General features: G+C 38.8%; 1 protein-coding gene across 2 annotated transcripts in view; it reads left to right on the top strand.

The window, feature by feature from the left end:
- Window positions 1-3,211, top strand: part of LOC135212747 (glycine receptor subunit alpha-4-like) — a 114,405-nt gene extending 111,194 nt beyond the window's left edge. For both annotated transcript variants that reach the window (XM_064246475.1, XM_064246474.1), the window contains one exon: window positions 1,872-3,211. In XM_064246475.1, the coding sequence (XP_064102545.1) occupies window positions 1,872-2,261 (390 nt within the window). In that variant the 3' untranslated portion in view covers window positions 2,262-3,211. The remainder of the gene's footprint in view (window positions 1-1,871) is intronic.
- The last annotated feature ends 10,283 nt before the right edge of the window (window positions 3,212-13,494 follow it).

Genomic DNA, 13,494 nt, shown 5'->3' with positions numbered 1-13,494 from the left:
TAGTTATTGACAATATAGCTTAATATACTTAGTTTGATACATACTTTCGGTATGAATGGATTGCCCAATATGGTTCCATACCCCCTTTTGCTTAAGTCCACTTCAGTCCTATTTGTTAACAATATAACTTAAAATACTTAGTTTGATACATACTTTGGCCATGAATGACTTGCCCAATATGGTTCCATACCCCGTTTGCTTAAGTCCACTTCAGTCCTGTTTATTGGCGATATAACTTAATATACATACTAAGTTGAATACATACTTTAAGTATGAATAGCTAGGAATAGAAAATGCAAGAAAATCAAAAAGCATTTTTAGTTTTATATAATTATTTATTTACAAAATGTACCCATGTATACACTGACACATTAAAATCAAATCTATACAAAACATCCAGACATCAAGTCCCGTACCCCGAGCGTGTGATTCTCATACCCCCAAGGGGCATGGATACCCCATGTTAAGAACCCCTGCTTTAGAAGAAGGGCAAGGTTAAATTCAGACTTCCTTAAACCTTCATGCTGGAGCGAACAGAGAGATTCCTTTAATTGCTAAATGATAGAAAGGGCGCATGTAGACCGCTTTCCTTTTATCATCCTTGGGGTCTATTATTATTATTATTATTATTATTATTATTATTATTATTATTATTATTATACCAAGCTGCAACTACAGTTAGAACAGCGGAATGACAATATCCCAATGCGCCAGTTAGTAAAGGCAGTCCAGCACAGAAGAATTATTGCAAAAGTTAATAATGAACTATGAAAGAAAATGAAAAGATTAAACAAATCAGATAAATAACAGAAAACAAATCAGATCAATCCAATTTACTATGATTTGAGGCAAATGTGTACTTGGTGCCTGCTCAACAAAGTGGCATATGCACTGAAGTGTGAACTTTTGAATGCCCAACCATCTAACTCCATGAATTAGGGAGATCATTCTTTAAGTCATTTGCAAATGGAACAAATCCTGTAGACAACTATCTGAAGCTGGACTGCATAAAGCTAAGTAAGACTACAGGAAAGCACAGCAAATCTAGCGATACATGGTACTGTCAAGAGTGTACTGCTGACTGATTTTGGGAAGAAGGAATAGAGGATGACCTGGATAAAATTCAGTAGATAGGGTGAAAGAGAATTGGAAAAAGAATGACCTCAAATATCCAGGAAGCACAAGGATGCATAGGATGCATGCAAGGTAGGGGTGAATGGCAGCGCTGTTGAAGAGGGTCAGGCGCAGCTGATGAGCATTCTGGGTTGATGAGTGAATCAGCTGATATTGTGGAAGTGTTATTGCAAAGGAGATTCACCAACGACCCAGGAATCCAAATAAGAATGAGAGGCATTGCTAGTGTTTTATTTTTCCTGTGAACTACCCCAGTTAGGAGAATTGACTTAATGCTGATTGTATATACGAGTAGGTTTATATATATATATATATATATATATATATATATATATATATATATATATATATATATATATATATATTATTGAGTTTCATAATTCAGCAGAATGGCATCTAGTAGCAATGGTAGTATATGATGGTAGGTTAATGGAAGTTTAATAGCATGTATGCATGAGGGTCTTGGGAGAGAATGAGTGTTGGTGTTGGTGAAAACAAAAGTTTTATGTATGTAGCGGTTATGAGGCTAAATCTCATTGACAGGAGCCAAAAACTTTACGTATGACCATAATATGCGTTCGAATGTAGTTGTACATATACTGGGGCAAAAGCTTCACGGAGTACATCAATTAATTAGATCAGTGGTCGTGTTTAGCTGTTCCGTCTCAATTCATTGATGAAAATGCTATTATGTAAGCTTCAGAATACTATATAAATTGGGCGCTTTTGTTTTTCAGTCACAAGCCACGGATGACAGGCGTCGAGCACCGGTCACGAACACAGGCTGCGTCGACGAGAACGACACCAGCGACTCTGGCAGCGCTAAACCAACTCCAGACCAGCTGAGAGACAGACAGGCCGACTCTTCACGACTCATACACCTGTATCACACTGAATCCAGCAGCATCGTCGCTTATAATAGAAGCGAGAGGGTGTACGGGGTCGATTACCCTCGGACCAACAGCGGCCGCAGGAGAGATGACTCCGACCTGGCCACCCTGCCCTTCATCTGGCAGGAGAAGGCAGCGACGGCGAAGAAGATCGACGTCGCGAGTCGCGTCGTTTTCCCAGCGCTCTTTCTCGTTTTCAATGTCGCTTATTGGACCTACTACTATGCATTGTCCTGAATGGAGTGTTTGGCATCCTTCATAGAAAGTTTATTTTCGTATTCGACAGTGATTAGAGTCTCCGAAACGGTGCAAATTGACAGAGAGAGAGAGAGAGAGAGAACCTTTTTAACGGTGGTGCTCAAGACTCGACTTCCCGAGGAAGACTTTGCAGATTTATGTGGCAATTTTTGTAAGACAGAACTGACGTGAGTTTTTGTTCATTGTTGAATCAGCAGAGTTCTGTGTTGCTTCTCTTAAGTTTTATCTTTCTTCGCTGCCAGGGACTGTGTCGGTCAATAAACCAGGGAAAAGTGAATACGTGGAAAAGGACTAAATAAAGTTCAATGTGATAATACTCATAGACAGCTCGACTGGAAAACGTCCTGGAAGAGGAATGCTTCGGGTGAAAATTTCTACGGATAAACTGGCTATAAGTACCTCCTGAGAAGGTTCTCTGATGTTATAATTATAATATTATTAGGGACAGCTTTCTGTAAATATAAGGATAAGTCGTTGATACTTTAATCTTTACCAGTTATGTGAACAATTAAAACTGAGGTGAGAGTGAACATATCCTTACCCCTCGAAGTCACTTGGTTTTGAAGAATAATTTATCTGATCTCCCCATACACAAAAACGCATATTCGCTTACTCGGGGAGTAAGCCTACAAACTACTGTTTGTTGTTGTTGTTATTCTTGCTGCTGTTGTTCTTGTTGGCAGGGGTGTAGAAAAGCCTAAAAAGGTCTGTAAAAGGTGTTTCGCGTTGAGTTCAAGATTCATGAATTTTAGGATAGGATATTTATGATTTATTTATTAGAATGAAAATGTAAAAAAGATCAATTTAAATGGGCATGTTTAACAGTACAGAACAATTATTTCTAATAAAATATAGCGTGTTTATTTAAATCTTCGTTGCTAAAACAACGTGTTATTTGAACGTAGATTTGAAAGAAAAGCGAAGCTTCAGTTTCCTTTGAGTTCAGCGACCTTTCAAGAAACAGGTCTTCTTTGGTGCCCTTATCATGTGGGCAAGCGCCTCAGTGGCGTGGTTGGTATGGTGTTGGCATCCCAACTCGGTGGTCGCGGGTTCGATTCTCGGTCATTCCATTGAAGAGTGAGAGATGTGTATTTCTGGTGATAGAAGTTCACTCTCGACGTGGTTCGGAAGTCACGTAAAGCCGTTGGTCCCGTTGCTGAATAACCACTGGTTCCATGCAACGTAAAAGCACCATACAAACAAACTTATCATGAGGTCGTCCTTGGTCTATGAAAGAGGATCCGTGACAAATCGGATAAGAAAAGGAATGATTGCCTGTGGAATAGGACTAATAGAAGGGCTTACGTTGGCTTAAGAATCTCGTAATCTTAATGAGCAGCTGGATGGAATAGCTGAAGATGTCGCTAATACTGGAAGTTTGGTAAGAATGATTTGGTATCCTGAAGTTAGTGAGAGGATTATTTCCCATGAATAGTGGATGATGATTCTATGACTAAAACAAAGTTATTTGCTCAATTTGCTCACAACTTTCTTATTGATTTCAACAGGCAGATGGATAGGAATGTCTTTATTATATCGTCCGGGATCTATTCCTTGCACTGAAGGCTATATAACGGTTAAGATAAGGCAAATCTCAACTCAGATATCGTGTAGCGCTCCAGCAGAGAGATTCTGATCTGAGAGGTAAGATGAATATGAGGTTTTCAATCTAACGCAAAGCGTAAGACCAAGGAGGGGTGGGGTGAGTCTCTCCGCTGATTATGTGCCAGGGATCTCAACTTGTGCAGTCGGTTTGAGGAACTTTCATTAAAATACTGCACACTTGTGGGGGTGAGAGCCAAATTACTATTTCTACCGGTAATCTTATTCTTGTACTTCTTTTTCTTTGAACTTATAATTACGCTGATATAACATCGAGGTTTCAAATAATAGAAGCTTCGCCATATTCAGTAGTTTTTCGTTTTCATTCATTACCGCAGAACGCGAAAGGATCAAAATAATTTTAAAAATAACCTGCCGGAAATCGGGCAGAATCTTACGCAGTACAAACATCCTTGCTTTGTAATATGAGAATTTTTTCAGCAATTCTTTGGGTAGTGCCTCAGTGGCGTGGTCGGTATAACCTTGGCCTGTCACGTCGGTGGCCGCGAGTTCGATCCTCGGGCATTTCACTGAGAGGTTAGGGATGAGTATTTTTGGTGACAGAAGTTCACTCTCGGCGTGGTCCGGAAGTCACGTAAGGCCGTTGGCCCCGTTGCTGAATAACCGCTGGTTCCATGCAACGTAAAACACCTTACAAACAATCAGCAATTCTTAGAATTTTTCTACTTTAAAAAAATATATATTATTCATTTGGAGTTAATTGTCGCGAATGAACGTGTATAGAGGAAAAGAGAATGAAAAGAGGCGTTATTAAGGGTGGTTGCGAAATGTGGAGTTATTTTTAGCGCAGGTCAACGTATTCTGATTCATAGGGGATTAATTAGTTTGGAATTGGCCGTTTTTATTTCTTTCTTTTTTGTCTTGAGACATCTGCCCTTACAGGAAAGTCAACTGTTGATTGGCCCCATCTGGCACCTTGATTTATTTATTTGTCATATATATATATATATGTATATATATATATATATGTATATATATATATATATATATATATATATATATTATATAATATATATATATATATTCCCCTCATGCATAAGTTGTCAACATTACATTCCTAACTTTTAACGTAAATTAAAACAATGGGAAAATCTACGGTCAACTAGAGCCATGTTTCACCAAGGAAAATTTAAATACATACGTAGTATTTTATTAGAAATGATTGTTCTGTACTGTTTAACATACACATGATTGAATTTTTACATTTGTATTCTAATGGCTAAATCATAAATATCCTATCCTAAACTTCCTGAATCTAACTCAACGCGAAACACCTTCTTCAGACGTTTTTAGCCTCTTCTATAGACCTTTCCTACTCCCAGCAAGAACAACAACAAAGTAGTTTGCAGGCTTACTACCAAAGTAAGCGAAAAGATATATCTTTAACTGTGGTTGCACAAGGAAGGAGATGACCACATGGCGGTATACAGGGACATTAGTAAGGTAGAATTATATGAAACAGTAAATGAAAATGCTTTTTGTGGGTAAATCTAGATAAATACATTGAAAAGGAAAAGAAATTGTTTTTTTAAAGGGTTTTAATCATGCAGGGTGAACGTTAAAATGTAGCTAACAATAGAATATACTGGCGGAAGAATGCTTTATGAAAAGATAACAGGTACAACGATAGATTGGGCATAAAAATGAGGCAGACGTGAAAGGTGCAAGAGTGAAAGGGGTTCATGTAAATTTGAGAATGCAGAATGCATGTGAAGTAGGCAGTGAAATGGCTAAAAGCAACGGGAAAACGCTGGGAGCTGATGGAAAAACAAGTGAGATAGATGCCCAGGTATGCTAATAAGTGTAACTGAAAGGCCGCCCTGCGTGCGTATATATGTTTGAGTGAGTGCGCGTTTTTGAATTTGTGAAAAGTATATCGGACAGATGGAAAGGTTTAAAGGAATAGATAAGAGTAATAACTGGACCAATAAGTGAGTAAGCGCCTCAGTGGCGTAGTCGGTATGGTGTTGGCGTGCCACCTCGGTGGCTGCGAGTTCGATTCTCGGGCATTCCACTGAGGGGGGTGAGAGATGTGTATTTCTGGTGATAGAAATTCACTCTCGACGTTGTTCGGAAGTCACGTGAAAGCCGTTGGTCCAGTTGCTGAATAACCCCTGGTTCCATGCAACGTAAAGGCACCATACAAACAAACGATATGTGTGTGTTTGTGTTCATGCGTGCGTTTGATTGCGAAAAGTGCGTCCAATGAGGGAGGAAATAATTGTAGGATGAGAGAAATGAGTTTCAGCAGTTCTCTTTTATGTCAATTGGAGTGTCTGCGTGTGGATGAAAGAAAGAGACCGTCACTGTCTAAATGAATTAACGATGAAGAATTTGTGATGGAAGAATAACCTAGTGGAAGAGATACGCGGTGGTCTTCTTCTTTTCCACCATTATCCCTACACTAAAGGGTCGGTTGCCTGATGCGCCTTTCCTTACAACATCAGGCATGGTTTATTATTTGGCAAAGGGGTTTTTACGACAGTTATTGGCGGTGGGCCTCCCTTTTGACTAAAAAGTCCACCTGCAAGGCAGCAGTTTCCACAGTTATTGGTGGCGGGCCTAGCCTTTTACTAGAAAAGCAAGACTGCAAGGCAGCAGTTGTCCTTGCCTTTTACGACACGCAGGACCTATGGTGGTAGTATTCCTACACCCCTACCACAGGATGGTGGAAGTGATACCTGGTGAAATTAGTGATATAATTCGCTAAACTGCACAACACGTTGAAAGATGGCTGGTGAGTAGCGAACCGTAGATTATTGCTTGCAGATTTGAAATAAAAACTGGACGGTATGAGAATAGTGTGCGACGCCGCATTGAATGAACCTCATAGGAAATTATGAAATGAATTTTCCTGACAACTTCAGAATTGTATAGATGAAATATCAGAGAGTTATGAGCACTAACTTTAGTAAGAGCAATGAAGGCTTGGGAAGGATTGACTGACTGCAAATGAAATTGGGTGCAAGTTACAAGATGTTGTGTTACAAATAATTCCAAGATTGAAATTAACCCTCTGGAGTACCAGGACATCCATAAATACAGGTAAACATCTCCAAATGGCTCTCAAAGCAACCAGATAGATCACGTACACGTTGCGTCGAGAAAAAGAAAGCTGGTGGATGTTAAGACTTAAAGAAGAGTAGACGTCATCATCAGTGAGTGATCTCCAACTCGTTGTCACCTCACTGAAGTTAAAATGAACAGTTTCCCCAAGAAACTTGGCAAAGTATCAAGGTTTAATACAATGAGACTTGAAAATAACCACCGAACATATACATATATACACACGTGTAACTGAATCACGAAAATTTGGAACGTGTTGAATATATAAATAAAGGCAAAAGCCACGAAGGAAAGAAATAATGGAGTGCCGCTGCAAGGCCTTTCGACTCTCGTCCTTTACTGAGCAGAACGAGAGTCGAAAGGTCTTGCTGCAGTACTCACTGCTTCACTTTCCTTCTTGCCTTTTGTCATATATTTTATATATATATATTCAATATTGACATAGTTTAGCATTATAAGAAAGCATATCTTAAGATGTGCAGACAATCAATATACAGGGGATTATCATCTGGAATGTATATCAGTCTCTTAGAATAAAAGTCCTGGAACACAGATTAACAGAAAGGAAATCTTAGATATTGGACGATACCTGAGATGCGATAAGAGACGGCAACAAGAGGTAACTGCAAAAAATGTCGGGTCATCCCTTTGAGATTCATTAATGAGCTTACGGACGTCTGCGGATTCCTTGAGCCACTAAACATTCCTATTTCTGCGTCCCGGGGTCAGGAAAAACAGGAGGAAAGGACTTATACACACACAGAAATTATAATGAGAGGTTGACGCAAGGTCCTCCAGGAGTTGGCTCGTTTGAGGACGAATGATGTCATGTGGACGCGTACTGGACGAAATCAATGAACAGGTGACTTGACAGGTGAGTTACAAATGAGGAATGAGCGTGATGGGGAAAAAGATGTAGATGCGAATATATGAAAGGTGACTTAAACAAATAAGAATAGGGGGAAAATATAAGTGTTTTGCCACGAATCAGAGTCAAGAGGAGCATAATTATACGAACTCTGATATTGAAGATACTTAAGGAAAGTGACGTGACTAAAATTGGGGACAATTCAGGTATGTATTACACTTATTGAACAAGTTGATTTTAGAAAAGGCAGGAGTTGCACAGATGAAGTGTTTGTGTTTAAGCATATTTGCAGCAGAGTGTCGAACCTGGTTTTTGTAGATCACAGGAAGCAAGACATTTTAGTATCCACAGAGTATTGTGGCAGATCTTACGCTACTAAGGTATTCCAATTAGATAATTAAATATGTCAAGCTAAATTATGCACACAAATTTAATGCTGATTTCCGGTAAACAATGGGATGAAATGGGGACTGTTTCGGAGATTTCACATGAGAAAAAGGAATGGAAACTAAACTGTTTTTTCCATCCGCCTGTGGTGTTTGCGCATGATAACACTGCGTCCCGGGCTTTGAATAATATCCTATTTCGAATCTTAACGGTGTAATTCACATACAGTAAATTATTAAAATACTTTTCAGTTGCAAACGTACACCCAGATATTCTTTTATTTACCTAAAACTTACACAAAGTGTAACTATTTGCAGCCTGGGACGCAGTGTTACCATGCAAAAACACCACAGGCGGGTGTACAGATGAAAAAAAGCAGAGTATAGGCACATTTAGAGTACACACAGACGAAGCCGTTTTAGTTAGCATATCGCCACAGGATTTACAAGGATTGCTAAATAGAATGCATCATTTATCTACAGAGATACGACGTGAGGTGAATCTAAGAAGAACAAACATACAGAAGGCTAAGTTATACCCAGAGAAGCGCCTCATTGGTGTGGTTGGTATGGTGTTTGCTTCCCCCCTCGGTGGTCGCGGGTTCGATTCTCGGCCATTCCATTGAGGAGAGATGTGTATTTCTGGTGATTGAAGTTCACTCTCGACGTGGTTCGGAAGTCACGTAAAGCCGTTGGTCCCGTTGCTGAATAACCACTGGTTCCATGCAACGTAAAAACACCATACAAACATAACCATAGGCAGGCCAAGATACTAGATGGAGCAAGAACCAGGGATGGTGAGTCTTTCAAATGGTAGGGAACAATGAGGATATCCAATGCAGGCTCTCTCGAGCTGAAGTGCAGTGAAAGACTCAAATAGACCATTTAAACAATGGGCAGGCTGAACAACATGTTGAAATCATATGAACTTAAAATAAATATGAAAGCAAGACTGTGTGTCAGTTTAGTATGATCTGTATTGCTGTACGAACATGAATTACATGACTGAGAGTATTAGTAAGTGGTAGAGTCAGCTGGGATCCTGAGGCTCTTCACATAGTGACCCCGTAGGGGGATTACTGTCGTCAATGCACCTCATGTAGTGCACTGTAGGCATTACTCAAAGCTCTTAGCAGCGTGTCATCGGCCCCTAGCAGCAACGCGTTTCAATCCTTTTACTGTACCTCCTTTCATATTCTCTTCCATCATACTTTCCACCCTCTCCTAACAATAGTGCAACTGTGAGGTCTTCCTCCTGTTGCATCTTCCTAACCTTCTACTGTCAATTTCCGTTTCGGGGCTGAATGACCTCATAGGTCCCAGTGCTTGGCCTTTAGGATAAATTTGATATTCAATTCAATTATTCAATTCAACTCTTGCATTGCACTGTCTTGCAGGCGATGATATATATATGATATATATATATATATATATATATATATATATATATATATAGAGAGAGAGAGAGAGAGACGCATATCAAGAGTCGTTTTTCAAGTCGAGTTAATATAATGGCCTGATTTATTCTTTGTATTTTTGCAATCTGAGGCTTTGCCCGATTAATATTCAGTCTAGGTGTTGCTTGATGATCCATTAGTAAGTTTCAGGCCAAACTGTAGCTGTTAGAGACCGATGTCATTGGTTTTTTTTTCTGAAACTTTCCTTTCTTTGAATGCTGCGCCTTGTGGCTGACCACTAGGGCCTTGGTTTAAGGTATGTTACCTGTCTCGAGAGTTTAATTTTTGTAATAAGACTGTAAAAGCCCAACCTGATCTTGCTGAATCTTCGCTTAAATGGTTGCTACTATCGCCCATCAGGCCAGATCATCCTATAGTCCCACCCCAACCAGGGGCATAGAACCTATTATACCCAGTCGGAAAGAAATTTCGTACAGACATGCCTTGTTTTATTGGAGAGAAAATCTCTCTCTCTCTCTCTCTCTCTCTCTCTCTCTCTCTCTCTCTCTCTCTCTCTCTCTCTCTCTCTCTCTCTCTCTCTCTCTCTCTCTTTTCGTGCAGAGCACAAACGACAGATTCAGTTTTAGCTAAGGATCCCTTTATTGTCGTGTGGAACTCACGTTTTCTTTTAATTGAATAGACACACGACTTAAGAAAACGAATTCACTCCTGGTAAACGGATTTAGAATTTACATATTAACCGCAACACGAGTACAGGCGATATTTAAAAAAATAAATAAATATAAAATAAAGACGTTTATCTAAATTCTAATTGATTTATAACCAGCACTTATGTCCCAGCAATAGGTGGCTCACAAGCAAATATTGGTAGAATTTAATGACATGCTGACAGATAACATGAAGTAATTACCAGTGATAATCGACTGCTACACTAGGCATAGAGAAAAATGACTGTAGCGTCATTTAAATCAACACTATGTTAGTGTAGCAGTTATGTGTGTTTTTTTTAGTAACTATATTGCTGAGCTTATTGAATTAACTGATTTGATAGTTGACGCTGGATCCACGGCATGTAGGTTAGTACCGATTATCCGCTGTATTTTTTCTCAAGAAACGTGAAGTAAAACTTGTCCTTAAGTAAAACGGTGTAATTGGTAAACCTAATCACGAAATAAAAAAAAGAATTTCATTTATTACTACGGAATGCAAATAACACTGACCTGATGCAAGAAAATGGAACGACTCCAGAAAGTATAAACAGTTCAGACTGTATGACAACATGAACATCTTTTGGTGTATTTCAGCAAGTGGGTCTACCCTCACTTTCCTGCTAACATTCTTATCATTTAATCGGATGTTTCCCGTCTTTCTGTGCTAGTGATAAACAAATCTTGTTAAGCAAAATTACTCCAGTTAAAAGTGACAACTTTCCTAAAGAACTGGGAGGGTAGGAAACAGAAAAGCCCCTTTTCTTATTCCTCCTCCTGTTATCGGCCTAATGTGCATCACATCTCTTGTGTCCTGCAGCAAGCGAAGTTTCTGTAATTCTCAGAGCTTGGAAGACCATGAAAATGGAGGAGGAGGGGAGAGAACATTTTCCCATTTCAGTGGTCTCCCAACTCTTGAGAGATAATCAGTTTTGCTATTTAAAAATCGTAACCAATGATATGCTACGTGAATTAAATTTCAGTATCTTCTCCCTAGACGCAGTCTTGGTATCCATTAAATTGTCGTTTTCGAGGATGCTGAAAATGACGAACTGGATATAGAGACTTAACCCAAATTCATCTACTTTGAAGTGCCTTTCACCAGTGCCTCAGTTATTCTGGATTGTTTCACAAGGGCACAATACCTTTATCGGTAATTTATTACTTAGCTCAATAGGCCTAGTTCACCACCTTGATGAAGCAACCATTGATGTGCGGAAACTTTCTTAACAAATGATTTGCTTTTTAAGCTTATTCCGAATATACGCATTTACTGGATGGCAGAGAGCTAGCTAGTGGAAGTGAAATTCATTTCCGGTAAAAGGTTGTAGAACTGAATTCCTCTTCGGAAGCAGAGGATAGAAGAGCTGTTATTAAAATAAAAAGTTGCTAGAAATAAGAGGATAACGACAGACAATACCGAGAGAAAATGAACGGTTCATACTTAAAGTATTGCGGTGAACACTAAGGTATGATTGAGTTTGCTGGAATTTATTATTCTTTCTTCCACCCCAATAGACTGCAGATACTGCAAACTATTGACTTTCAATTGGCACTGATGTATGACTATTTTTTTATAGGCTCTCGCATATCTGAATCACATGAACACTTTCTTGAATATGAAATTCAGCGTGTCCTTCATGGCTGGCAGCACACTTTTGCACCCAACTCAGCAAACGAAAGGCCTTGTAGCTAACGCCTATTTTTTGTGCGAAGTCGAATGGAATAAGACGCTGAATACTGTCATATGAGCGATTTCCTTGGGAATCTTGTGATGCCTTGCTACCAAATAAGGAACCGGGAGTTGCATGTGTTGGCACGAAGGCTGAATAGTTTGCTAAAATAAACACGAAAGCACGCATTTCTCTTCAGAGCTGATTATGTATTTAGCTAAGCAATATACTTAGTATCATGCATTTCATGAATATGTGTATAGTTTGAAACGTTATTCTTCTTGGGTAATTACCATCTTAACTATACTCTGTTTTTTTTTCCATCTGTCCACCCGCCTGTGGTGTTTTCGCATGGTAACACTGCGTCCCGGTCTTTAAATAGTTACGCTATGTGTAAGTTTAAGGTGAATAAAAGGAAATCTGGGACTATATTTGCAACTGAAAAGTGTTTTAATAAATTACAGTATGCGAATTACACCGTTAATATTCGAAATAGGATATTATTATTATTGTTGAATGTAAGAAATGTAACTATGTAAAGCCCAGGACGCAGTGTTACCATACGCAAACACCACAGGCGGATGGACAGATGGAAAAAAACAGAGTATAGCACTATTGTCTGGAATGTTTTAAAAGTAGTAATCATTGTTTTCCAACAATGGCATAAAAGGAAAAACGTCGTTAGTGGAATATACTCTGTGATTTAGCTCTACAAGCAAAGGTTGTTCATGGTTCGGTTATTTTTATAAAGCGTAAATATAAAAAAAGTTTTAAAAAGTAATCGAATTATCCTGGGAGCTCAAGAGGTTCACAGAGCAATGAGGCACTGTGTGTATTCCTAGAAGTTCTTGCACTTTTCGTAACTTTTGGAATATCATCTGGAGTAGAGCTGAAGTTGTGGTGGGACAGAGCTCCTAATGGATACTGGTGCGTAAATGCTAGTAAAGAAAGGTCTTTGGGTGAGGCTAGACCAACCTGCAGTTGTTCTACATCGTAAGGTGTCTCGAATTAAAGTTTTTAATAGGTATAAATTCACGCTGGGAAAGGACCAACGAATAGTATATTTTTTACAAAAGATATATTATTGTATATTTAGTTTCAGCTCTTTGATATGCTCTTTTTTTAGTTTAATGTAGCTTTTAACGTCAACAAAAATTATCTTAATCCTACCCTCCTCTTAAAATGAACATCTATAAAAAGATTGTTGCTATGTTGCACAAAAGTAATTTTGTATAATTAAAAAAAAATAAGTTATCTACGCCAGCAAATGCTCTTCCTTACACTGAGTATCTACAGAATTTTATTCTTTTATTTATTCATATATTCATTTTATGTAAATGGATAAAAGAAATATTACTGTTGCCTATTCGCTTATTTAGTTCGGTGACTTCAACACGACTGGAAGATATTCTTTGGTTAGGGTCATATTGCTGACATCTTTTGATTGATGTATGAGCTCTTTACACATACC

This window comes from Macrobrachium nipponense, chromosome 41, assembly GCF_015104395.2.
Source record: "Macrobrachium nipponense isolate FS-2020 chromosome 41, ASM1510439v2, whole genome shotgun sequence".
NCBI lineage: Eukaryota > Metazoa > Arthropoda > Malacostraca > Decapoda > Palaemonidae > Macrobrachium > Macrobrachium nipponense.
This window is presented reverse-complemented; position numbering and strand designations above follow the sequence as displayed.